Source organism: Astatotilapia calliptera, chromosome 5 (genome assembly GCF_900246225.1).
Source record: "Astatotilapia calliptera chromosome 5, fAstCal1.2, whole genome shotgun sequence".
NCBI classification, from domain to species: Eukaryota; Metazoa; Chordata; class Actinopteri; order Cichliformes; family Cichlidae; genus Astatotilapia; species Astatotilapia calliptera.
Window position 1 is genome coordinate 18,001,021 of NC_039306.1, and position 27,335 is coordinate 18,028,355.

At 38.7% G+C, this 27,335-nt stretch overlaps 1 protein-coding gene across 2 annotated transcripts in view; it reads right to left on the reverse strand.

Annotated features, from left to right (window-relative positions):
* The window catches only part of atg7 (ATG7 autophagy related 7 homolog (S. cerevisiae)), a 58,189-nt gene that overhangs the window by 27,755 nt on the left and 3,099 nt on the right, over positions 1-27,335 (reverse strand). For both annotated transcript variants that reach the window (XM_026167707.1, XM_026167708.1), the window contains exons 3-17: positions 26,987-27,041; positions 26,283-26,400; positions 26,045-26,122; positions 25,798-25,914; positions 25,357-25,503; positions 24,890-24,978; positions 21,434-21,561; positions 20,595-20,685; positions 20,275-20,419; positions 18,589-18,747; positions 15,396-15,590; positions 13,751-13,996; positions 12,163-12,278; positions 6,836-6,911; positions 3,388-3,468 (exon numbers count right to left, since the gene is read on the reverse strand). In XM_026167707.1, the coding sequence (XP_026023492.1) occupies positions 3,388-3,468; positions 6,836-6,911; positions 12,163-12,278; positions 13,751-13,996; positions 15,396-15,590; positions 18,589-18,747; positions 20,275-20,419; positions 20,595-20,685; positions 21,434-21,561; positions 24,890-24,978; positions 25,357-25,503; positions 25,798-25,914; positions 26,045-26,122; positions 26,283-26,400; positions 26,987-27,041 (1,841 nt within the window). The remainder of the gene's footprint in view (positions 1-3,387; positions 3,469-6,835; positions 6,912-12,162; positions 12,279-13,750; positions 13,997-15,395; positions 15,591-18,588; positions 18,748-20,274; positions 20,420-20,594; positions 20,686-21,433; positions 21,562-24,889; positions 24,979-25,356; positions 25,504-25,797; positions 25,915-26,044; positions 26,123-26,282; positions 26,401-26,986; positions 27,042-27,335) is intronic.

The window sequence follows — 27,335 nt, forward strand, 5'->3', positions numbered from 1 at the left end:
TGTCCACAAAGGCTCTCTGCGTTTAGAGCATTTCCCATAAAAATGTAATTACATTGTTGTAAATACTATAATTGGACACACAAAGAAATGAAAAGACTACAAAAAAAGGAGAAAATTTTGAAGTGTTTCGCGGTGCTGATGGCTTTAATAGTGATCATGTGCTGCTGCTGGATAGCATCAATTAAGCAAAACTACAAATTCACCAACAAACAAACATCTGGATGAGATGGGTTGCTGCATATATGGACATAAACGCTGACATATGGATTCACACGTGCACTTGTAGCAAAGCTTCCTTCCACTCGGGGCCACATAAATGCATCTCTGAGCTTTATTGACAGTTGGCAGGCCTCCTTTTTGAAGCTGGAACCATACAGAAGGCATTAACTGGAAGCATCACACACTACACGTGTGCCTCTAGCAGTTTCTAAAGATATCAAACAGTGGGTGGTCTTGGTGACACAGAGGACTCCTTTACAACCAAATTTTAAAGGACTCAAATTTGCTTGTAAACACTGAAGAATATGAGGGACCGGATGCTTTTCAAAGTACAGCTGCTTTAATGGTGGTTTAAGCTGGTTTCATTTTTAACTTAAGCACATAATTTACCAGGACTTTGTGTTTCCATAATGTGACACCTAATATATTCTGAATACTGTGAGTAAACAGTTCCTGCTGACTCACTTCCTCTGTTAACAAGAACGGCCATCATGCCTATGCAGACACATGCTTTAAAAACTCCATACTGACTCATTATTATAGGTTTGTGGGTGTAACGGTATTGGTGAAAAGGGACACTTTCGAGAAGGTACAGCTAGCAAAGAATGTGTAGCTGGAAGTTTTTTGAGTTTTTTTTCCTGGGCACATCAGCATAATCATCCTTCTTACCATCTTACCTACTCGCTAGAAGTGATGCCCTGCATCTTCATCCTCCTACCCATTATGAATTTCAAGTTAAAGGGTTACTATTTTGGACTACATCCACCGCAAAATGCAGACACACAAGTGCGAGCGGTTTAAACAAGATTTCCACTGAGCGTTCCCAAAATAGAAGCCCTTCTGGCAGCTGTGCAGCTCCGACTAAGGAGACTACCTTGAAGAGGAGATCAGGCAATCTAAAGGACTATTTTTTGTTTTTTCCCCAGGGCGCACTTGTGGTAACTTATGATTGCATCCTATGTTTTATATCTGATTATTTTCTATTAATTTTTTTGGTTGGTGCTTTAAAAACTTAATATCACACATCAGCAAAAGCAATGAAATGGAAATTCACCCCCTGACATAGCACAAAAAATACCCGCAGACTCTCTCTGGCTGTCCACTCCTTATATTCTTTGCTTTTCATCTTTACAATCTGTGGTTTAATAAGGACGATTTACTCTGAAGATAAAACAACACAAGCAAGTACAAGTTTAAAAGAGAGACCACCTTGACAGAGGAACACTGTGAGTTATGTTAGTGACCAGTTACAAATGTCGTCAGAACTTTACAACCCAAACAGAAAAAGTATATGTTTGCTATTAATAGTGGAAGCATATTTGGTGGTGTGTACAAGTAGCTGTAGTAAGAGGTATCTGGCACAGTTTTAGACAAAGCCACGTCAGCTGTGATTTACTCTTTGGCGTATAGTTTTATTGGCTTGTAGCCCCAGAGAGTTAGGAAATACACACACACACACACACACACACACACACACACACACACACACACACACAGAGCGAAAAGCCCCAACTCTACAGGAACTGCTCCAGCCCAGACAGGGGCTGAATTGTTTTGTTTCCATAGAGACCTGGCAGCACACAGCTGACTGCGGCAGAAATACACGCAGAAAGACCTGCACTCGCTGTCTCTCTCTCTCACACACAAAAACCCACACATCCACACACTATTTAATACACCGATAGATGGACTAGAGGAACACACAATGGGAGGAGAGATGTGGGGGAGGAAGAGAAGTAAGGCAGAGAAGGTAAGATGTACGAGAGGAAAGAGGGAGATGTAAAACAGGACTAGACTGAAAAAAGAATAAAAGAAGAGACTGAAAGGATGATAAGCGAATGCAAAACAGATGGAAAAGATGTGTGAGTGGGATTAAACATATTCACCAGCTTCACTACATAACCTTTATCCCTGCCTCAGCAAAGGATCGTCTTTCCAAACTCATGTTGTTCATTGTTCCCAACTACACAGGCTTTACCCAATCTCTGTCAAACCATATGAAACCTCTGTGCAGACCGAATAATCTCATCAGTCACACAGGCAGAAACATGACACCTTAAGATGGGCTGGAACTGCAGACTTTTTTTCTTTTTTTTGTCAGAGCGTAGGTGGAAAAAAAACTTTTAGTGCACAAGCTAGCCAACTCCCTCCCCCTGCTGCCTCTTGGTTTCTCTCCCCTTTCACATGAAAGTGATAGATCTGGGGCTTTATGACCTCTTTATAGACACAAAGAGTGCATTGAGATCAGGGAAGAATGAAAGACTGAACCAGCCCGCCACTCATCACAACACCCTTGCTTTTAACGCTCTACTTCCTCTGCTTATAAACCCTCGATATTATTCCCATTTAAAAAAACAAACAAACAAACAAACAAAAGCCACGAAATGACAAAAAAAACTTTCTCCTTCTTTAATTTGCACTTTTCTATCGCGACTCCCCTGGTTCCCAGTCTTACACCAGTGTAAAAACAATGAGTCACATTGCTACACACTTAGCCACACTGGCCAGTTGGATATCAACCTATTACAAGAAAAAACAAAACAAAACACAAAGGGCAATTTCTCTTACCCCACTTGGCCTTAGTTAGGATATGTGAACCCTTCAACAACCCATCTATGCACATGCACACACACACACACATACACACAGACAAAAAAAGAGAGAGCAGCAGTGGGAGCTAATTACACTCAACGACAGTTACTGACATCAATGAACAACTGCTGCCTGATTGTTACCATATGCTTTTACCAGCTTTTCTGTGTCTCTCTCTGTGTGGATTCAGTATTCCTCAAAGAACTGCATTTCAACACTGACTTCACAATGTGGAAATAGGAGAGATGGGAATCCCCCTATTTCTGTTAAGGCTGCAATTTGTGTTTGGAAACAATGTTGTCACATAATAACAGAATCTAATCTGATACTTCGATACTTTAAGCAGGGGATATATATAGACCTCACAGCCCATTGTTCATTGGTGCTAGTCTCAGAACAGAATCCATTTTTTGGGATTTCCTTACCTGGATGATTGAGGGATGCATCAAGGCACATCTACATTGTATCTACTTTTTTCTGGCAAAGTGCAGTTCAACATTAAAACACAGTCTTGCTGCAAAACTGGATTCAGAAACACATAATTAGAACTATTCAGTTACATTTGGTGCCACTTACAATGGGGGAGCAGGCAGTGCATTTGTCAAAGGCCAGGCTGGCAGGCAGGACATTATCGAACCTTGAAAGAAAGCCTCGAATCTGTGGAGGAGAATAAGACCCTTAAGAAAAGCAGACATTCTAATTATGTGATCAAGGTTTGACAACAGAGGGGACAAGCTGACATTAACAAAAGATAAACAACAAGAAAAACAAGCAGCTTTTGGAAGTCGGTGTGTTCACCAGGAGACTTGCTAGGAAATGGCAAAGGTGATGCTTTTATTCCTTGAAAGCAAAAAGTAATGCTTCCACTGACAATCATGAAAATGCAAAACAAATTTTGCATTTTCATGATGAAAATGCAAAACAAATGACAAATTTTCATATGTAATGAAAATTTGCCAGCAATTTCTGTATGCTGTTTAAACTGAAAGCAGAGAGCGCCCTCTGGTGTTATAAAGGCATGTTTCAATTTGATTCATTTCATCATCTTTAAGTGCTAAATGCCTTCACTCTTAATTAATCCTATACATGCATGTTGCAGTATCACTTTTCACATCACATTCTTGTAATCGCCTTCCTCATCCACCCCCAGCTTCCTGTTTTGTAATAAAAGCTTCAGCCAATAATGGGTTTTTTTTTGTTTTTTGTTTTTTTGATGACACACAAAACATGAGGAGCATGCAACAATTTCCTGGGTATAATTATCTGGTGGTGAGACTGACGAGTATATCAAACATTTGTGGCCAATTACTGCTGATGCCCAGTGACGGAGAAAAGGTGGAAATTCATGGCTTTTGGTGTTTCTAAGATCAAGAGCATCAGTGTTCGTCCTTATATGCACCAAACTCATTTCTTATGCTGTGTGTTAACCTGCAGTGACAGGTGACACACCATGTCCAGAGAGTAAGGTAAACTGTGGGAAGGGGGGGGGTCAGACCAGTGGATGAGCGTGGGCGAGTGAGACAGTCGTGAACAGACTCTATAGCTTTCTGTAGAGAGCATAAACTGACCACATATGACATATGTGTGTCAAGTAATGTGCTCAGTCGACGTCAGGCACAGTTCAACACGCGTTTGGATAACACATGAAGATTAACTGCTGTTTAAGCACGGCTCGTCAGACATGTCATTCAAGACTGTAAGACCACTAATTACTTCATGGAGTTACATCAAAGCAATCAAGGTGCATCATTTCCACTGAGAATCAGTGCTTTTGACTTCAAGGGATGATAATATATGTGCCGCTTTGGATCCCAGTTCAAGTTGCTCAACATTCCTCCCACATTAAGGCCATGCTTAATTTGATCATTTTATCCATTATCTACGTTGCAATTTTGATATTTTGGATTATTTTCTACCTTAGGCCCGGCTGTCCACCCCTTATATTCTTGTTTTTTGGGGACCGTAATTGAGGGACTGAAGATAAAAGGTCTTGGAGTTTGTGAAACTGGACAATATAGCTAAATCCAGTTTAATTCTATATATATCAGAGTAAAGTGCTATTGTAGTAGTTGTTACTTATAGTAACCCTTAATGTTGATTATTTGATTTAGCTTGGGCTTAACACACAGAAGTATCAAAAACATGTTGAGAACATCTCTCAAACACAGCTCTATTCAAGGGCACAAAATTGACAGTGCGCGTGAAAACGAGGGGAAGGCAATGGTATAGCTGCACTTCAGTTACAATGGAGATACAAGTGTGCAATTTTTGCAAATCACCAGAAGCTGTCACTGTGGCACCACAAAAAAAACCCAAACAAACTGCAGAGTGCTGTATAGGCACAGAGTGACGGGGGACTGAGCACCTCAGTCATTTATACATAAATGTGTGCGTCTCAAGCATATTACTTATTTTGCATTTTTCACTCCAATCATTTTTGCACCTTCTCTCTGTACATGAGCACACACATAAAATACCACATTTGAATGCCAATTTTTTTGATGGGTTGTTTGGCTGCCAGCAGATGTGTCAAGCAAAAGGCAGTTTTCATGATGATGAATATTGATGGTGATACGTAAATAGAGGAGATGAAAAACCACCATTTAGCCAGGAGCACAGTTTGTCCTAGGTAATTTGCAAAATCAATAAAAATATTTACACTTTTCTATTACATGAAAAAAAATGAATATATTACTAAACAAAATCCAATTTGAATGTGTCATTAGTCCAATCACGCTCAACACAATCCAAAAAACATTAAACAAAAAAAACCCACACACAAAAAAAAACTTGCAAATTGAGTTTTACTAATGACAAACCAAAGAAAAAGAGCTACACAAAGATGCACTATTCAGATAAGCACACGGACCCTTTCTTTTTCCTTTCTTCTCCATAATAGCTGCTGCAACCAGCTCATTGATTATCACTATGAGCTATGACTTTGCCACAGCTTCCAGCTGAGCCTTGCCTGACCTCAAGTGCCGTGTTTCTCGAGCTATGAAAAAGAATTTATTTTGTTCTATTTGGCAGCACCAAATTCAAGTCTAGTTACTGCCTGTTATGACGAGCCATAGCGCCTTACTCTTGACTCATTTCTACAAAAGGACTGAAAGGCACTAATTCATAAAGCACAAAGACATGCAAATCTGCAGCTAAAGTTTGCATATCAGAAAATCTCTTCCTGTCCCAGAAAATGGGCTTCTGGCGCTCGGAAAGACTAAGATCTCTTAATTATGATGGTTTCCAGGCATGATGAAGTCTCCTCATTAGGAACCTTGAGTCATGTTTGATCTTTCAGTTTGAACATATTTAATGACTATTAAAGTCACCAAAATGGGAAACCTTTGTGTATTGTTACAGAATAAAAAACATCAGATGTAAGAATGTTGTCTCTACATATGTATGTTTGTACTGATGTGGACAAAAACCCAGCAGAATATTAAAAACTGAAAAAAAAGAAATCACTGACTTGCCAAGCTGTTAAGGCAAGGTTGTGTGCAGGGCACTTAGTGAAATACTATAACAGCGAGGCTGCTGAATTACGCAACACTTCCATCATTTCTGCTTGTCCTTCTTTTCACAGAGTATGCATAACAACACAGCAAACTGTGCCCCTTTTCACTTGCTGAATCAAAACATAATCATTTCTTCTTGGGGTGAATGCTGAGATACTCCTTTGCAATTATCTCTCTTCTGCACTGTTGTTCTCTTCGCAGTCCCAAACTGGACTCTCAGTGAAATGCAGCTTTTTCAGAATGTTAAAGCAATACTTCAGCCTCCGCCTTCAGGATCTGCCACTTGTTCCCCTGAGTCACTGAGAGCTTTGTATGTAGGTGTCTGGAAAACTTTAATAGCCTGTAAATATGCTGACCCTGAATTCAACTTCAGCAATTACAGTTTACTGTCTGTTATGCAATTCTTTTTATTATTTTTTTTAACTCTTACATGCATACTTTGGATTTTTAGCAACATTTTGCAAGTTATTAATTTCAGATTTTCATATGAGTGCATCTATATGTCTGACCTGATGTGGCACGAGACCGAGCGAGGTGGGAGGTTCGTTCATTCTGTCATCGCTGCTGCTGGCCACTGCATAGCCTCTGAAGGAGAAGAAAAGGGACATAAGTTTATATTCCTACACACATGCTTGTGCAATTTTGGCAGTTTTTAAGAAATAAGTAATAAATGAATAAATAAATAAGATGAAGAATTAAAACCAGCAAACCTGCTTAAACAACCTTCCACAGAAAATTATAATACACTGCATTCTGATGATTTTTTATTATACACAGCAAATCTAAATGTGCTGCTAAGAAACACTGACTTTGGTTTTCTATACTGAGAACTAATAGATCCTACTTCCTTGAATATTAAAAGGTTTTACATTTTTCATGTGATCTGAGAGCTCCTGCTCCCCAGTAAATGTAATCAGGGTTAAAAGGTTCTACTCTGTGTGGGTAACAATAAGTGAAATATCACATCTCGCGCTGAGCTGACAGTGGTTTTGCAAAGTCAGAAATCTCTGTCAAACTGCAGCAACATTAATCCTGAAGTGCCAATTTTCTAAAGCCAGTGGTTGCTATGGAGTAAGATTTCAAATGAGAGCTGGTGTAAGGGGCTTTTTTGGGATAAAGAGCTGGAAGAATTGGGGTTATACAGAAAGGCACAAACACAGCTACTAAGATAAAAACAAGGACACAGACAGTAGCTGAAGCAAGACACAGAGAGATCTTGGTGTAAAGCAAGGAGCTACATAAACACAGAAGTTCTGGAAAAAGCACATGGAAATTCACCTTCTCCTTTACTTTCTAAGCTTTTTATCCAGGACCGAAAGAACGGCTTTGTAACAGCTTATAACATCTCAAAAACATTCTGAGAGAAAATGGCTGTCTTATCAGGCCCAGCAAGCAGCCACTTTAGTATGATTTTCACCAAAAAGGGCACACACAATTCCATTTTCACAAAGACACACCCGTGCACATGACTACACACTTAATAGGCATGGACACATCCCCATTGGCGTTAAGAAAAAAATACACATTCTAAGAGACGGAAATATCGAGCTAGCACAGACTGCAAAGAGAACTTAAGGGCTGACTGAACCTCTGTGTTAGAGCTTTTGAAGCATGAAAATGAGTAAAAGCTCTTCGGGGGGGGGGGAGGACTGTGCTACAACCAAATTACCAATGCTACCTGCAGCGCAGTGAGACCTCAGCTGCTGTGCTGCTCCATCAAAAAGGTAACATCTCCCTTAGCTTTAAGCCTGGAGTGAAGCACTGATGAGAGTACTTCAGACAGGTACTGGTAATCAGGGCCGTTCACTAAGGGAGGAGAGTGCTAGCCCTCTAGTGTTTGCAAGGATGTTTTATTAAATCCAGATTGGAATGTGGACTGTGTGTGTAAAAGAAGAGGGCAGTATGACATAAAAACTTTTTTTCTACTATGATTCTGAGTATGATTTTTTTTCTAGCACCATGCTGAGAAGCATATATTGTATACCAGAAACACAAAAACCAGAGGTGTGACGCAAGAGTCAAGCAGACTGTGCTGAAAATAAACTCAAGTGTTCATTGGGAAATATCCACTGACACCGGTAAGAGACAAGAATACCTGCTGTCAACCTCTCACACTTTGCCCAACACTTCAACCTATGAATGCATGGCCAGACCATACATTTTAATACATAAAAGATGAAGGTTGCGTACAGGTCTAAAATGTCACGGCAAGGGTCAACCTTCAGTGTCAAAAAATAAAGCCAGTTTGACATTTAGCTAAAAACTCCAGATCGTCTAATGACTACGTGAGGCTGCTCCAAAAGTGACTCTTGTGTTAAAATATCGATCTAATGGCATTAAAAGCAGTCAAACCTTGATGCATAGCTCAGTATACACACGGTTTTTTCCCTTCTAACATATATAGTTTTTTCAAGTGTAAAATGTATCTAAGTGTAAACAGAATTTGTAAAATTTAACTAAAAATTTCACCACCAGGTGACAGTGTTTTACCAGAAAGTGTAAGTGTAGTTACCCTTATAGATGAAAGCAAGTAAATGCAGGTTTGGGGCTTTGACAGTGCAGCGCATTAGCGCTGATGCCTCACAGCAAGAAGGTTCTGGGTTCAAACTTCTTGGTTGGCTAAGGCTTTTCTATGGAGTTGGTATGTTCGCTCATGTTATGTTAAATGACGATGCTAGATTGCTCTCACATCCACACTGGGAGCCAAAGAGTTTTCTGTTTTTCCATTAGTCTTAGACTGGGCTGGATATGATTGGGCTGTACCTTGCCTCTTACACTATGACTGCTGGGATAGGCTGGATCAAAGTGGTCTAAGATCCCCCAGCTAACAGTTTGTTACATAGCCATAGCCATGTCCTGCTGAGCTTAAATGAGCTGCTGTTTTATTTTTAAACAGACATACAGATGACAGAATTGTTAGCTCGTATGAAAATGAAATGTTTTAAAGTATTTTCTAAGTGCAGTTCAACAGAGCAAAGGATTTTTAACACAGTTTTTACAAACATACTAGTTTTATTTTGGATGCTGGCATTTACTTTGCACACAAATACAAAATTATTTTACAAAAACTACCCCTCCCCACCAATGCTAATACTGAGTTATATGTTGTTTTTGCTGGACAACAGCCTGCAGTTGTTTCTTGTAGGGAGCTGGTGAGGAGCTTTGTGGAGTGGTCTGGCAGAAATAACCTGCTTCTGAAGGTCAAGACAAAGAGATGGTGGTTGACCTTCGGAGGAAAGAAAATCTGTGACACGGCCCATTAACAACATGGGCAGCTACGGATACTTCTAAGTCCACCTGAATAGAACAGACTGAACTGGAAGATCAAAAGTGATGCTGCGTAGCAGAAGGTGACGAGCAGACTCCTCTTTCTGATGAAGTCCAGATACAGAACATGTTCGGCAAGATTTGGAGTTCTACCAGTTTGTGACAATTCCCCTATTTATTTTGCTGTTCTCTCCTGGGGGTCAGTGTCAGTGCCAGAGATGCCAACTGATTCGAAAGGCCAGAAGCATCATTGGCCAAAATTTGGAGGCGTCTGAGTCAATGAGGGACAGAAGGTCACTGAACAAACATGGACATCCCATCTCCCCTGCTCAACTCCACACCTGAGGAAGATTGCATTATAGATATTACCTGTGTTATATCTTCTTTATTAATGTATTATTAACATTAATGTGTATTAATGTTCTTACTCTTCCTTTAAAAAAAACTGATAAGTGCCCGCGTCACTTTTACTATAACTATGTTGTTTAGTTATTGTAGACTGAACCATTTTTATTCTTTTCATTCTTTCCTGCTGCCATAACACAATCATTTCCCATGTGGGATCAATAAAGTGTCTATGTATCTATATGCCTATCTACCTGTCTGTCAGTCTTGAGTCAATCCGCAGATTTTCAGGGGAATCCAAGTCAGGGCTTTGTGCAGGCCAGTCAGTACCATTGACATTGTTCTTCACCAGGTGGGATGTATGGTTGTTGTCTTATTGGAAGACAGCTATCCAGTTTTGACGCTGACTGCTTGAGGTTTTCTTTTAAAATCGTTTTTCTTCTTGACGAGATTCCCAGTTCCAGTCACACTCAAGGATCCTCAAAACATAATACTCCCACCACCAAGTTTCACTGTGGGTTGATGTTCTTACGCCTCTCCTTCTTTCTCCAAACATAAGCAGTGTCTCTGTAGCCAAATAGCTCTAGTTTTCAGTTTCTAGTTGTCTAGCTTTATGTGATTAAATGATGCACAATCTTCAGGTTGTTTCAAGTGTACTTGAGTCTGGCTTGAAGGTGTGTCCACGCAGAAATTGAGTTTTTCCTCAGTCTACAGCCTTGCAGTGCATTTCTGTGCAGGGTTTTAGCGACCTTCTTCTATGAATGAGTGAACTCTTTCACTTCCTACCTTTGCCAGGCTTGCTCTGTACTGTGTCGCTCTCTTTGAATTTCTTGATTATACTTCTCATTCCAGCTTTCGACAATTATAAACCTTGTGATAGCTTTGTATATCCATCTCCTGCTTTGAGAGCATCAACGATTCTTTTTCTCCAGTCTAAACTGATTTTCTTTTGTTTCTGGCCTGAAGCCTTCTCAAGTGAATAAATGGGAAAATATCCTTTAGTTTTAACTCAATTTTACATCCGTCGAGCTTTACAAAGTTAAAGGACATCAGGACTGGTTTGTGCTATTGCTCTACAAAAGGGTCGTTTTTCAGGGGGGTAACAATACTGAGCCTGGTATGTTTTTGTTATAATAATTATGTTATTGTGTGAAAATTGAAGTATTTTATGATTTCTAAAGAAAACTAATATGTTTAGAAATGCTATCTTGAAGATCCCTGATTCTGTTAAATTAAAAAAAGCACATGGGCAAATTTGGACAACAACTTAAAATGTCATCAGGGGGCTAATGATTTTGTGTACATCTGTAATCAAGAATTAATGTAAAGCTACTGTTAGACTAGCATCTTTCTAGCCTGCTTTTTCTTTCACTTGCTCTCTTCAGTGGTTGCCACAGCAGATTAGATGGCTCCATCTCACCCTAACCTTTGCAAACTCTTCTGTCAAATGAAGCATTTTAGATGTTCACTCTCACTATATCCATAAGTGTTCTCTTCTTCTTTTCCTTTTGCCAGGCAGCCCAATCATCAACATCCTTTTACCCAATATATCCACTCCCCTCTCTGTCTGCACATGTTACTCTCAACCTTGCCTCTCTTACTTTATCTCCAAACCATCCAACTGTAGCTCTCTCTCTGTAATATACTCAGTCCTTATCCTGTCCACCCTGGTCTCTCCCAGTAAATATTTGAGTATTTTAAACTCTGTGACATCAGGCTCCACTTCCTTCTTAGCCTACAGTTACTGTTCATTACACATAACCACAGTCAAAAATAAGTAAATATATACATAAACAAATTAAACAATAATGAAGGACACATGTTGCAAAGGAGACGTGTCTGTTTAGCAGTCGATGAGAAGATGACTGTACTTCTAACAGCGATTTATTCCCTCAGTCAACATTTTTTTGTGGCTTCAACCATTAGTTTCGGGGTCGCTTCAATACAGTACAAGGCTCATTTCGTAAATAACAGTCCTATTAAGCATAAAATAGGTTGTACAGTTGGGGCATGGCTCGCTTTTACCTACTGGTCATCAATATGATCGCGCTCATGTTCACAGAATCCAGTAATCAAAACAGTAATCTACTTCTAAATAAACCCATGAGTGATGTCCCAGCGACTATTTGCATCAAAATCTACACAAGTATAACGGCCAGTAGTTACACCCTTAATACAACTTCAATTTCTTATTAGTAGCAAACATATATTTTGTCATACTTACCCTTCACTGTGCTGTAGAATGGAGACCATCATCTCAACAGCCAACGCTCCGGCAATCATGGCAAGACCTGGTCTGCTGACTGTGCACTGCTGATCCAGAGTCCGATCCCGGGTTGACTATTTTAGCAAAACAAAACACAGCAAAAATAGTAAGAAGATCAATATAGAGAATCATGTCCTGGAACTCCAAAAAGCCAAAGGTCAATCCAGTAAACCTGAGAGGACTTTCTCCACAATAAGTAGAGAAACGAGAGGTGAGAAACCTTGGCACTGGCTGAAGGACTTCTCCAGGGGAATTCTGACCAAGTTGCTGATCACAAGCTGTTTATGACACACTGATGACTAGCGGATACTTCCAGTTGAGCAGGGTGTTAGTAATGCCATAGTATTTTCATAAATGGACCATTAGTGTCAGTGGCTGCAAACCTCTTGGCCAGTGTCAGTTGGAACAGGCTCCGGCTCACATGTAAAAGGGTAAGAGGGTATTGCTAATGGATGGATGAACGGATCATTAGTGTTTGTGCCAAACCTGCAAATATTCATTTTGGGGATATTACGCTGTGGACCACACATGCTTACCAGGGGAATGGCTACAAAATCTGACATGTAGCCCTTTAGAGTCAAAGGCATTTCATTTTTATTTTCTGGTCATGTTTTATTTTTGCAGCAGTACATTCTCACACTGAATATGTCCCATATGTTTAGACAATCTGTATCATTTTGCTTCAGGCCTGTCTCACTTAAACCTTTAAAACAATATGCAAAACTCTATATTTATTCATTCACTGAACTCAACCTTAGATCAACATTTAGAATATACTGATAGCAGGCTCTGCCTCAAGTTCAAATCTTAGTATTACTTTAATGTTTCACAGAGAGACCGACACATATGGCATTTACAGTAGAAGTCAGAGCTCATTGCAGCAAGTTTCCAACAAATGCCACAGCCTTTAATAGCCTATGAAGAATCTTCGTGCATTACTCCGAAAAGGTCAAGAGAAGGAGAAAATCCAAAATCCCCAAAACAAAGAACATCCAGAGACACAAGCAGAATGTGGGAATGTGGGTGTCGAGGCTACAAAGCTGCAAGTTCTGTTTTATTCTTTCTTGGGGGGGGATTTGCATATTGTTACTCTTACAGAAAAACAATTACAACCATCTTTCTCAAAAATATGAAAACCAAACAATAACTAAACCAAATGCTGCATTTAAAAGCAACAGATTTTTGATGACTACGAAGTGTGCAGGCAACCTTAAACACAACACTGATGTGATGCTCCTAACAGTTAAGCATAAAAACAGGAATCATGTGAGACTTTCACTCAGGAGATTCGAGTTCATATCTCATATGGGACCGTAATTTTTTAATAGCAATCATTTTCACTTCAGCTTCTGTTTGCTTGGGACCATTTCAAAACCTTGTTTGCTTGAAAATAACATCTGAAAAGAGATTTCGCTCATGCGACCATCACTAATTTTAACTCCTGTAAACAACACAGCCGACTTTGCAGCAGCGTCTACCTGGTTTTGAGTGCATTAGGTGAGCTACTTAGTTGAGTGTATACTTGTTATCTGTGTGGTTTCCTTACATCTCCTGGTGCCACAACATCATTGCAGAAGTAGCAGCCAAGCTTGTGCCCTGGGATGTTTGAAAACAGGGACGATCCCGGGACAGCGGGCGCAGCACCGGCCGGTGTGGAGGATGACGAGGAGGCAGAGGAGCAGGAAGGGGAGGAGTCCGGCTCGGTGGAAACGCTCTGAGTGTTGGGAGGTTTCTTCAGGCCGTGGCGCATCACGACAAATGTGTCGAATCCTAGAGCAGCATTCACCACTAGCTGTGAAAATAACAATTATGGTAAATCATGGTCATAAAAGCTTTTTTACAAAGCAACAGAAAAAAAAGAATCAAAATTGCTTTGGCTTGATTACTGATATTTTTGCCATTTGCCCTGAGTACATTTTCAACCAGTTAAATGTGGCTTCTCTTATGCAGACAATAAGGGAACATCATGTTGGATTATTTTAAAAAAAAATCAATCACATAAAACATTACTGGCCTCTACGGAAAGCATCTACATTTTTGGAGCAGCACTTGAAACAAATTTTGATGCCAATTAGCAGTGAAGTCTGAAACAGCTCCATGGCACAAATGGCCAAATAACCTCTCAGTTGAGCCAGCCATCAGAAAAAAACCTCATCAACAGCCCACTTAACAGCACACAGCAACATAAGAGTTGCATTACTGTTCCCACTGGAAGCATTACAAGTTCCTGACACAATGTTCAATAAATCCAATTTTGCATGGCAAATTATAAAATAACATTAATATAAAATGGTAAAGAGAAAAGTTGGACTTGAGTTATCAAGCAATCTTAGTTTCCCGAAGGAGAAGTGAAAGGGCTTCCCAATTTCAGATTCAAGCTTAAAGGTAAATAAAAGAAAAACAAAGTTAAAAAGACATTAATGTCTCCTGCCAGAGTGCTGCACTGTGGCTTGAGGTCCAAAGTAACCTTTGAGCAAACAGATCTGTTTAAATCCATGGTATTGATTTCCTGTGCCACTATCAAAATACTCTCAACAAAGCTCATAAAGCCTGTTCTGTTTATGTACATCTGAGACTAGACTACAATGCGCCAGTAGAGACTAGATAAAGTAATAAAATCCTTTACAATTCATTGTGTAGATTACAAAAAGTCCCTAATAGCAAAGAATAAAACAATTAAAAAGGTGGAGTATAACATGCACTTTTAATCTGCAGTATAAAACAATGAACTATTAAAAACTTTGTTTCTAATTACTTTTCTAGTCATTTAGGTAAAAAGGTTGAATATTTACGTCTATTTTGGTCTTTTTGGTGTTTTATGTTTGACTTTTATTCACAGACTAGTTTGTCTAGTTGCTACACGACGCTGCTCAGTGGATTGATTTAGAGCTTTTTTGCTGAAAACAGCTGTCTCCTCTAAGCGAGTTCATGAGAGCGGCGACAGGGCGAATGTGCAGAACCAAATAATGAGCTGAAAGTAGCTCCGCTAAACTGCAGAGTTTAATAATAATCATGAGTGCACACTTCGTTGCAGGTGTCCACTTTCACATTGCATGTCATCATTTCATTCATTGTTTTTATGTAAAATACTATAAGTGGAGCTATAATCGAACCCCACCCCCGCACACACACACACCCTACCGCACTGCTTTGTGACCGTTCATTCTACATATTGTACCGTTCCTTCCTACCTTCCTCTTGCTGGCAGCGATAACCGTAGGCAGCCAGCGGCTCTCTCTTGTATCCATTAGTAAAAACACCACATCGTGCTCTTCAATTAGCTTTTCCAGCTGCTCGACATCTCTCTGAGCCTGAGACAGAGTGGCCTGAGAGAAATTCACAGGGTGGCCAGGCATGGGGATGCTCATATTGTAACCTTCTGCATTCTGCAATAGAAAGAAATAGAGGTAAGGAACGGCTTACAAATTGAGCAGACATGTGTGGTAACTAGCACGATATGTACAATATGTACAAGTCTTTTGTTTGCACAATCAGCTCTCTTTGACATTATTAAAATGTATTTGATTCATATGCATACATTATTTATGGGGAAACCAACTTTTAATACTCTCAGGAGGTATTCTTTTTCCAGTACATCTGGCTCAAATCTCTATAGTATAAAATATGTAAGGACATAAAAGAATAGTGCCATTCCAAAAGCACCTTAGACATAAAAAGAAGTCAGGTTACAGAAATCTTCTGAGACATGAAAATATGGATTTCCTCAGTCACAGATTGAAAATCTGCTGTCTGGTAACTGACAGACTGGGGAGATCAGAAAAAAAAATGTTCCTGTATAACTCAGCAGTATGAAAATAAAACATAAAAGATCATCTTAAAGTCAACAAAATATCCTTAAAAAAGGCAATGTTCAGTCTTTTGTTGTCCACTGCCAAAATTCTCGTGCCATGTTTATCTCCAGGGAGCGTATACTCGACAACAAGGCAAACGGAAATGTCAAGAGTCATTTCATAGTCAAGAGAAGGACAGAAAGGGCAAAGCAGAAGTGCGAGATTTGAACAAGAAAAAATAAAAATGCCACTTTTACTCAATAAGTGGGTCTTCTGCCTTCACTCCTCACATTGTAAGTGTGGGAGCTTGTCAACCAAGTCTTGAATTTATATTTCACTGACGTAAGTGTTGCTAAGCTGCAGAGGTGGTAATCATATTCCAATTTCCTCTATAAACATCCTTAACCTACAGCCAAGAAAGACATACATCTTTTTGAGTGTGAGAAAAAAAAACTTTCTGGAAAAATAAAACAATCCAAGAAAGCCGCTGTTGATGATCCAGTTTTGATGAGAACAAATTTTAAGCGAGAAAAAGAAGCTCCTGGAAATGTCAGGTGACTTGTGTCAGGTGTTCGCCCACATACAAAATAAGAAATCTGCCTGACATTTTCAACATTGTGACCTTGTTTGAACCATATTCCCCCAGTTCAATTAAAGTACTTCTGCACTTTCAGCTCACCCTCTTCATATTTGTCTTTCCATCTTTCACAGTTGCACCTGACACCCATACGTTTGCAGAAAAACAAGCAGGGAGGGAAGCCAAGCAGGCACACGCTCACACTGTTACAAATAGGAGCAGGTGTGGATGCAGCTAGTTTGATGGTGAAAACACAAAGTGTCACGACACGTCATGACCACACGGGGCCACGTGTCCGTTTTTTCACTTTCTATTTCATTCCCAGAACATTCAGAGAGAAACTGAAAATAAGGGTGGGCCAGGGTGGCGAGAGACCTGGATGTCAAGTTGATGACATGACAGGTGTGTGTGTGTGTGTGTTCAACTTAAAAGGACATCACGTTTCTTTTAATGTGTGACACCATTTTCCCGTCCTAGTGTATCTCGTTTCACCGACACGTTATTACAGAGATGATTGCAAGCTCTGAAAAATCAATACTTTAACAATGAGGCTTGAATCTTACACAGTTTAAGGTAAATTACATCAGACGTTTAAACACTGAGGGAGTCGCTGTGTGAGATGTGACTGATAAAGGCACAGGCACGCTAGGGACACACAAGTTTTGAGACTCCTACACATGGTCAGTTTAGTTAAAACTTACAAGCTGACAAGAAGCAGAAGGTGTGAAAGCATTTTACACGCTGCTTTTCTTAGTCAGTCTTCTTCAAATGCTTTAAAAATGATTTAGAGGCTCCAGAAGTGGATTTCGCTCCAGATTTAAAAGTGAAGATAACGTGTTTGGTTTGTGAGCATTAGATGTGCTGTGAGGCTAATTTTATTATCTGTGCAAAGCAACCTGTCTGGATGCTTTTTCTAAGCTATGCCAAAAATCTCCTGGCAGTAGCTTTGTATTTGCTGTCCATTAGATTGCTATTGATCCAGCTTTGAAGTGTCATGTTTTCAGAAGGAGAAATCATTTTTGGCTTAAATGTTTATAGCTAATGTGAAAACAGTATGATTGGTCATGGAAACACACACACACACACACACACACACACACACACACACACACACACACACACACACACACACACTATAAATGGGTTCTGAGTCAATGAAGCTGTCAGATACCGAGATGATTAAATCTGCCACCAACATATAAAAGGGGAAACTGCCCAATCATTTTTTTAAGCTTCATGATCTTCTGACCCCAACATTGCATAATATTCCAGGACAGACAAGTGAATCACCTCATTTTGAAATGCATACTGCACATGTGACTCACGTTATAAATATGCAGCCAGTCTTTGCACTTTCTAGTCGCTTAATAGGCTGCCCCCTTTCAAACCAATCCACAGCCCTTCTTGAGTGTTTGTTAGGCTGCTTTTTCTTTTTCATTTGCTGAAATATATACCCCCCCCCCCCCAAAAAAAGAAAAAAGAAAACAAAAACCCCACCCACAGAGAACCCACTCATTAATTTGCAAAGTATTGAAACCACCAGCATTAATATGCATAAAAACCAACTCTTATTATTCTCCATGGTGTGTACTTCACATCTAAGTTACAAGAACTCAAACAGGAATACAATTAAAAACCTAAAAATAGTAAAATGGCAATTGCATTCAGTGCAGTTGTACAGTGATTACAAATTCATCTTTTTCAATGTTATTTTAAGATAATTAACCTCCATTTATCACATGAACACTGGCCTCAGCAGCACTTTGTGAGCATCATCAGTGACAGTAACTAGTAGGCACTGTGCCTTGTGTGCATTTCAAATGAGTGCTTGGTGCGATTCCAATATAACGCTGAAATATGCAGAACAGAATCACAGGATTTCTGAAGAAATGAATAACAGGGATTATGACAGACTGTAATCATTGGCTTCCAAGAAGCAGGGCATGCTTTAACTCTAAAATATGAGCAGAAATACAGGCGTCATATTACACAGTTAAGCATTGTTATTCGACGTACCACACCGGGAAAGATTTTGGTAAGTCGGTCAACAGCTGCCATGGCTTTGGACTTTCCACCTCCAAGACAGTCCTCAAACTCATAAAGTGGCTGCCGCACTGGATTGGAGTATGAGATCTTTGCGTTGTCTACAAATGTAATGTGTCGCACTCCCCACCCCTGGAGAAAAATGGAAAAACCATAATCGACCATTTACTGACATGAACACTGACCTAAATGGCGCTTTGTAAACAGTTTCAGTGACAATGAGTGGGAGATGGTGTGCCTTGTGTGCATTTAAAATGAATACTTAGTGCAATTATAATCTAACTCTGAAATAATGGGTGCATTAGTGTGCAGGTTAAACAACTGTATAATTTTAGTTCTATTCTACATTACACCAGGTTCAGTGTGAAAGACAATCAAATAACTGGTGAAAAAAAGCAAGCACCAAGGATGATGATTGTACCTGCAGATCAGAGCTGTTGTTTTTCACACTGAAAAAAATATTAAAAGCTGAGTAAGCCTTTTTAAAAAAGTTTTTTAAGTCACTGATATGGATGGAAAGGATTTTTAAAAATGAAAGAAAATCTATTTTGTCCAGTTGATAATTGGACAAGATTATATCATCACAAATAATGTGACATGTCTATGCTTCTGTTCTGTGAGTGCAAATTAATTAAAACGCTAAAGTTGTTTCAGAATTTCAAGTGGTTAGCAAAAGCAATTCAAGATAACTCATTTGCAGTATACTGTAAACTTTATGGCACACATCATGTTCAGACACCAAAAGTGAAACAAGTGGTGAACAGTGTGTCAGCTGATCAGTTTAAGAGAAGGTTTATTTATAGAGAGGTGCTGCCTACATCCCCAGAATGAAAAATAATTAACATCGAGCATCTTCTAATCTTTGTAAAACCTGGTGAACACATGCCACGTGGTTGGAGTGCAGTGGCGTAGGTTCAACTACAACCCCTGCTTTCCCCTCCTCTCTCTCCCCAATTTCCTGTCTATCTTAAATGCTCAACTATCAAATAAAGACATATAAAAAGAATGTAAAAAATTGAGGTGTGTGACAGTGAAACAGTGAACCTGACAATTGTTGCAAAGCTTATGAGCTTCTGTTAAAGGAACCTTTGATGAAATCCTGACTTCAAGCATGTTCCTGTGAAAGTCAGTGGTTCCAAAAACACTCTGAACAAACAAGCATCATGTATGTGTATGTATACTGTTAACAGTGGAAACAGTAATGCTAGCATATTAGTTAGAAGAATAGTAGTCCTTTTTTTCTCTTTTGTATAAATGTAATCTGAGACACACAGTAATATGATAATAATGTTAAATCTACACTTGTTAGGATAACTGTCTTGATAATGGCACGGGGCTACTGCTTATTATTGTTGTATTAGCAGTATTTGTATGGATTGTCCTGTAAGTTGCAGTAACCTTTATACAGGTTTCGTAACCTGACTTGCGGCTACACCTTAACATAGCATGAAAAAAATAAATACTACCCATCATCAAAACATAACATTTCTCATCTTTACTAACATCAGTGTTTAAAAAATCTTCTGTAACAGTTTCTGGTTAAGCAAGTCATAGACCCTAATGAATTAAGAGCCATAACACTTTCCAAGGAGCACTTATCCAAATTCTAGCATACCTTCATCACCCTGTCTACCCACTGATTTGATTTTCTATCCTTACCATGAGTGTCCGGGCCACATTGCACCCAAGTGTCCCAGCACCTAGAAGGAGACACTTTGTGTTGATCACTTTGTCCAAGTCCAGGGAAGGAACCAGCCTCCATCTCATGAGTTTCAGGTTCAGGTCTACTGAAGACTCTGCAAGCCTATAAAAAATTAAGTAAGACAGGTGAAGACATACACGCACTAGCCACTTCACCAACTGTTTGTTATCGCAAATATCTAATCAGCAATCACTGGACATCAACTCAATGCATTTAGGCATGTAGACGTGGTCGAGACAACCTGCTGAAGTTCAAATACGTGTATTATTTATTTCACCGTTTGGGGTCCATGCATTCACTGAGGTTGACCATCCTGGGTCCCATGGCTCCTTTTGGATTTTTCTCCCAGCCGACACTCTTGGGACAAGCTATCAAAAAAACAAAAAAAAACAAACCAACAACAAAAAACACACTTGCAATGTAAAATAAGCAAAAATCATAAATGCATACATACATACAGAAACACTTTCAGGCTAGAACAACTTTAATGAAACTTCTAATACACCAAAACCTTTATTTAATTGAGATGTGTGGATGTTAATTCACAAACATACAGTCTACTCCCTCTCTATTTTCAGAATTTAGAAGATGGATTAGCTGAACCCGGTGTAAAGTTGGGCCAAGGTTGATTGGTTAATCCTTTTCAAAACAATATCAAATCATCAGAGTAGATGAATCTTTTTTTGCTGCATGAATATATCCTCAGCAAATTAATTATAAGACATTATGAACCACAGAGGTAGATTGAGGAAAACAAAGATTCCTTGTCTGAACTCAACAAAAACCTTTGCAGATCAAAGAGCTACCCGCTTTCCCATCCTGCTATTACCATTTAAATTACTTTCTTCCCTTATTCAGCAGATAAAGGAATAATGGAAACGCTTTGTGAGATTAGTGTGTCCTGAAAAAGAAACAGTGAGTCTCGGTGGAAAGTGAACTAAGAATGCGTGTTCAATTTACTATTAATATCCACAAGTGTATGTATCTGAATGCATGAACACATTCACATGAATACAAATACAAATGCACCGATATAAAAATGCACAGCAGCACAATGCAAACTGCACCAATGCACCCATACATAAAAAGAGAAACACAGAAAGAAATAGAGATTACCAGAGTTGCTGGGAAGCTCAGGTAGTTTGACATGGAAGATGACGCTCTGTTGAATGGAGCGGCTTCCCTGCAGAGTTCTGTCCCTAAAACACAGCACCTCCACTGTGTCCAGCTTAGACTTAGACCCCCTGTAGTGCACACATACACACACAAGATGCTACATGAAATGTTGAAAATATATACACACACATATACACACACACACACACACACACATATATATATATTTTCTTTTTTCTTTTTTTTTTTCTTTTTTTTTTACATGTAGATATCTCACATCCATCATTGTGAAATACACGTTAATGTGCCTGTTGCTCCAAAATAAAACTCTGACACCTTATACAGCCGTACTAAAACACTTCCTCTAATATGGTCCTGAAAAACTGAGTCACGTTACACAATCAAGCTCTGATAAAAGAACTGAATAGGCAAGACATCACAGTCATCGATGCCAGTATCAACAGTTTATGTTTAACAGAGAGAAAAAATGTAGTCAAGCACAGGATCGATGAGGTTTGTTTAAGATAAAAACCTGCAGAGCATGCATGAGTTGATATCACAGAAGACTATTGCTAAACAAGCCTCTGTGGGAGTTCCTTTTTTGTACAATAGAAGAAAAAAAATTTAAATGCCAGAAAAAAAGAGGGAAAACTAAGCTCTGTGACAAAACACTCCTCAATATAGACCTGAAATAAGAGTGTGCAACGCTTCTTAACTGATATAAAAGCCACAATTAGAAACATACAGAGATAATTTCAACGACAGTCTCAGAACATAACAAAACATTATGATCAGTTGTGTGAGATGGGTTGCTTCCTCTTGCTCAAAGTCATCAGGTATGGGGTTATGTTATTTCATTTTGATATCTACTCCTACATCTGAATATTTACATTTTTACTCAAAAACTATTTAGTTTCATTTCTCAGCTCAACTCCTTTATTTACCATCTGAAAATAAAAGTACCGAAAAGCTTTCAGATGATTTGCAGTTTTCACCTGCATCGTTTATACAATATTTTAAAAAAATAAACAAAACAACCTTTTCTTTTTTTTTTAACTTAAGCTGGTTAAAATATATCATTGCCCGTGGGATATGAATCCTTTTATTTTTTAAATTTTCTGATTGTTGAATCAACCACTTCTGAATAAAGCAAATAAAAATCATAATCGAATATTTAAAGATGATAAAGCACAACCACCTGCTTTGGAGACACTGAGCATAAGCACAAAGTGTTCAAAACAAGCAAAAATCACAGCCTACAACACTTAAAGAGGCTGATTGGATGAAAACACACAATATCCTGCTTTAAAAATGCACTCCTGATGATATGTGACATATACTCATGAAGGAGCCTAATTTAACCACAAAAGAAATGGCCCCTTGATGTAGGAGGACGTCCAAGTGTGTTGTTTACAGATAACTATTTTCGAAAACATAAAAAAACGTGTCCTTCATAAATGAATAAATATGTACACTCACTGCCCACTTCATCAGCAACACCTCTTCAACTGCATTTTAACACAAACATTTAATCAGCCAACCACATGGCAGAAACTCAGTTCGTTTATGCATGTAGACGTGGTTAAGATGACTTGGTAAAGTTTATACTGAGCATCAAAACGGGGAAAATAAGGCGTAGTTGTTGGTCGCAGACAGGCTGGTCTGAGTATTTCAGAAACTGATGATCGACTGGGATTTCTCCATACAACTATCACTAGGGTTTACAGAAAATGGTCAAAAAAAGAGAAAATATCCAGTGAGCAGGGGCTCTCTAACCAGAGGAGATTGGCCAAACTGCTTTTAGCTGATAGAAAGGCAAAACTAACTCAAATAACTATTTGCAGGTAGAGCAGCGTGATATCACACCACAACTGTAGAAAGACAAGAGAAAATGCGACAAGATGTTGCCAGGTCTGACGTGTCTCGATTTCTTCTATATTTCTTCAACAAAACACACGGACTTGGAAGAATTGGTTGGATTTGTACAAAATGAAAAGGCCAGTAATGGACAGATGCAATGATACTGATGGTTACACCCTCGTACAATAAAGAGGATGTCCTTTGTATCACAAGACATGATAAGACGGCTGATCAATTTGTTTCACTAACTCATCTAAACGTTAGGGTATAGGAGCTATGGCACTTTGTCTTAAAATAACAGCTGTAATCTTCACATTTCAACTTTTTTTCCTCAAAAGAGTATTTGAAGTTTTTTCTTGAAATAGAATTTCATCTTTGATCTTGATATTTTGACTTTTACCAAATGATTAATAAGAATTTTCTTAATGTGGCCTTGTAACAATGTAACAATACATTCCTTTTACGTGACATACATGAAAGTAACAACCGTTATCGATCTATCCTGCTGTAGAAACCCTCCATCAACTTTGGAATATCCCAAGAGAGCCTGCTAACGCTTTTCAAACCAAAAAGAATAAGAAATATACATATTCCGTTAAAAGTGTTTAATAACAGCACCTTTAATAGATCAAATCTAGTTAAAAATATCTGTCAATATTCTGCAAAGACACCTCATACTGTGTATAAAACAACACCGCCTGTGGTTAGAACAAACAGTAGCTGCTGTGTGTCACAGATAGGTATGGCATGAGTTAAAAAACCAGCTATGGTCTTTTACCCAGACCACGCAACTACTCCCTGCCACAATAAAAAATAAATGAATAAATAAAATGTAAAAAAATATATAAATACAACTGAGAAAAAGAAATATGATTCACATAAAGGCAATAAATCCACACAAAGTAGTTCAAACATGAGCGGCAATGTTTCCTGATGGAATTTGGAGATAATTTTGAAAATCTTTTAGGTGGAAAAAATTAATAAATCAGCAAGCAGTGACATCATTATTCATCCTCTTCAAGCAAGGCAGATTAGATCAATATAAACTGTTTGGACAACCTGATTTACATTTTAAGATTAAAGCTTAGCAAGAGCTTAAATGGAAGAAATAAACCTTGTTTATCTGGAAAATTGATATCCTTATAGACAAATGGGACTAGCTTAAAAGCAACAGTCGTGTTTCTGTAAGCAAGTGCTGTCATCTAGGAGCACATGTAATTGATCAAATTAATCACATCCCCACTAAACTCTTGCAACACCACTGAGACGAAGCAGCAGCTTGATATTTCTTTTTCAGTCCGAGTGGAGCAGAATAACTTTAGTAGAGTTTCAATTGCTTTTGTCCTGATGCAAACATTTTTAAACTGATACATTTCTCTTTTTGAAATTGATAATTTTCTTAAATTACAAAGGTTTGCTTTCCTAACACTGCAGCAGGGTTGGGAAATCAGTCAGGAAGAGGAGCCTTTCATTTATGTGCAACTCATAGTGAAATTCAGCAGGTTTTTCCAAATTACTTAATGACCGACAGCACACATCATTGAGACAACTTCCTCAAAACACAGTCACACATGCACACACACACAGAGAGTTTACCATTGGTTAGCTACAAGCATCAGTAGATTCCTCAGAGGCCAGCCCGGATGTTGGGACAGAGTACACGGATCATAGACACCCACAGTAACCTAGAGAAAACAAACAAGGTATGTTTACATTAGCAAGGCGTGAATGCGTATATGTGTTATTGTGTGAGTGTGTAACAGTAGACAACATTAGTAAAATGTGATGAGCCAATAAAACTACAGTAGAAATCCAGTTTGAAGCCACAACAAAATAAATTTTAAACCTTATTAAAAAAACGAGTCTGTTTGAATCTTTTTTTTATTTTATTTTTTTTATTACAGAATGAACAACAATAGGTTTGGAAACTTTTGGTGTATACTTTAAATCATACTATTATGATATTGATCTAAGTGCAAAAAAAGTAGCAGACACACAGAATAATAAAATATAAGATTAAATTCCTGTTTCTAATAATATAAATATAAAAATCTTCTTGAAACCTTCTTAGTATCACTGAAAAATGTCTCCCAGTCCCCCAGCACGGCCATCTGAACTGACTCATCTGTGTATTTTATTAGGAAGTAAGGAACTGCAGTGGCTCCTGTTTTGATGCACAGGCCATCATAAGCATCCTGCAGGGCTGCAATCTAAGACAGAAATTAGAAGTTAGAAAAATCCGGCAATTCAAACATATCACAAGTGCTGAAGTCAGTGCAGCAATTCTCAACCAAGTGACCTCAAAGGGATGAAAACCGAATTATTCAGTAAAATTCTTTTGGTTTATATAGATGAAGCAGTGGAAGACACTAATAGCACTTTGTATTCATCATATAAAACAGCTAATAGTAATTGTAGAGTTTTAACTTTTTCAGAAAAGGTCATTTAAGGATAACTTCAAAGTGTAATATCTAAAATTATATGGTGATCTTTAAAAATCCAACCTGCTTTGCAGAGAAAACCTGATCTAGGACGGAGGGCGGTCGAACAAGCATTATCGCCTCTTTGAAACAGAGAGCAGGAAAGCAGAACCAGTAGTAGAAATTGTACTTCTTCAAATCCTGTTTAAAAAGAGTAGCCAGAACAAGAGAGAAACATGAAAGGAAACTGGTTACATGAAGTTGTTAAAGTGTAGAAAAAAACAAAAGCAAAAAAGAACAAGCAAACATATATGATCATATTTTTACGCACTGCAAAGGTAAGGAGAATAAATCTACAAAGGATGGACGGGTCCTTCAGTGCAGCTCCAGACTGTATAGCATCCCAAATCTACCCAACAAAGAGAGATAATACAAAAGAAAAAATAATCAATAATTTAATCAGGTAATGTTCTGTTGGGAAATATGACCATTCTAATGCCTACTTTATAGATAATCCACTTTCAACATGTTTTTGATGTCAGAACAAATTGCCACTGGATGTCTCTTACCTCCTTGGCTTCTTTCTCCAACAGAGCCTTCTTATCAGTAGTCTTAAAGGCATCAAGAGTGTTGGTGTTGTACAGCGTTCCCAAAGCTGGGCAGCAACGAGCAGGAGTTGAACCATCACTAACAGCAAAAAACCAACACATTTTTCATTAAACTGTATGTTCACAGTGTAAACATACTGACCACCAGAAACCAGTGGGCTATATAAAAGTTTATTTTTCCCTATATAGAAGTACATACACAAAACATCTCTGTGACAACTGCACAATCGGATGAAGGCCACGTCATTTTTTTTTCTTTAGACACACAGGCTTTTTGTAACTGTTCAGAGCCGATTTAAAAATACTGGCAGCTTTCGGTGCTTCCCCTCTGCCTCACTGTAGCTGGACCTATGGAATAAGTCGAAACATCCTGGGTAACTTCCTTGTTGAGTTATCACATTCACAAGATTTTCAGAAAACTTCTGATCTTCAGGTGGAGGTCACCGAGATTCAACTCATTTAAGATTTTTAGTACCGTAGATGGTATCAATTTAGGTGTCCACGTTGTCCTCCCACCTGCCCAGCAGTGTGACCCCAACAGTCTATGCTATGCTTTTATTTTGGCTTTGTTTACAATGACACTTTGCATCACAAGACTCAATGGCAGCAGAAAAACTTAGCAGAAGTGTAATGCTTCTTTACACAACATAATGCCTTATACTTACACATCAAATGCACTGTACTCCAAAGTTAGACGGGTAGGCAAACCAAGAGGATCACCTATCAGACATGAAAGTCGATCAGCCACATTGGTAATAGAAAATACAGATCTGTCAATCAAGTGGGAAAACTGCATTTGACAGTGAGTGAGTGTGTTGCTTATTCTGTCTTCCTCCCATCACCCTCAACCAGTAATGGCAGATAGCTGTTCCTCCCTGAGCCTGGTCCTGCTGCAGGTTTCTTCCTGTTAAAAGGGAGTTTTTCCTTCCCACTGGCGCCATGTACTTCATCATAGGGGGCAGTTTGATTGTCGGGGTTTCTCTCTATTATTGTAGGGTCTTTATCTTACAATAT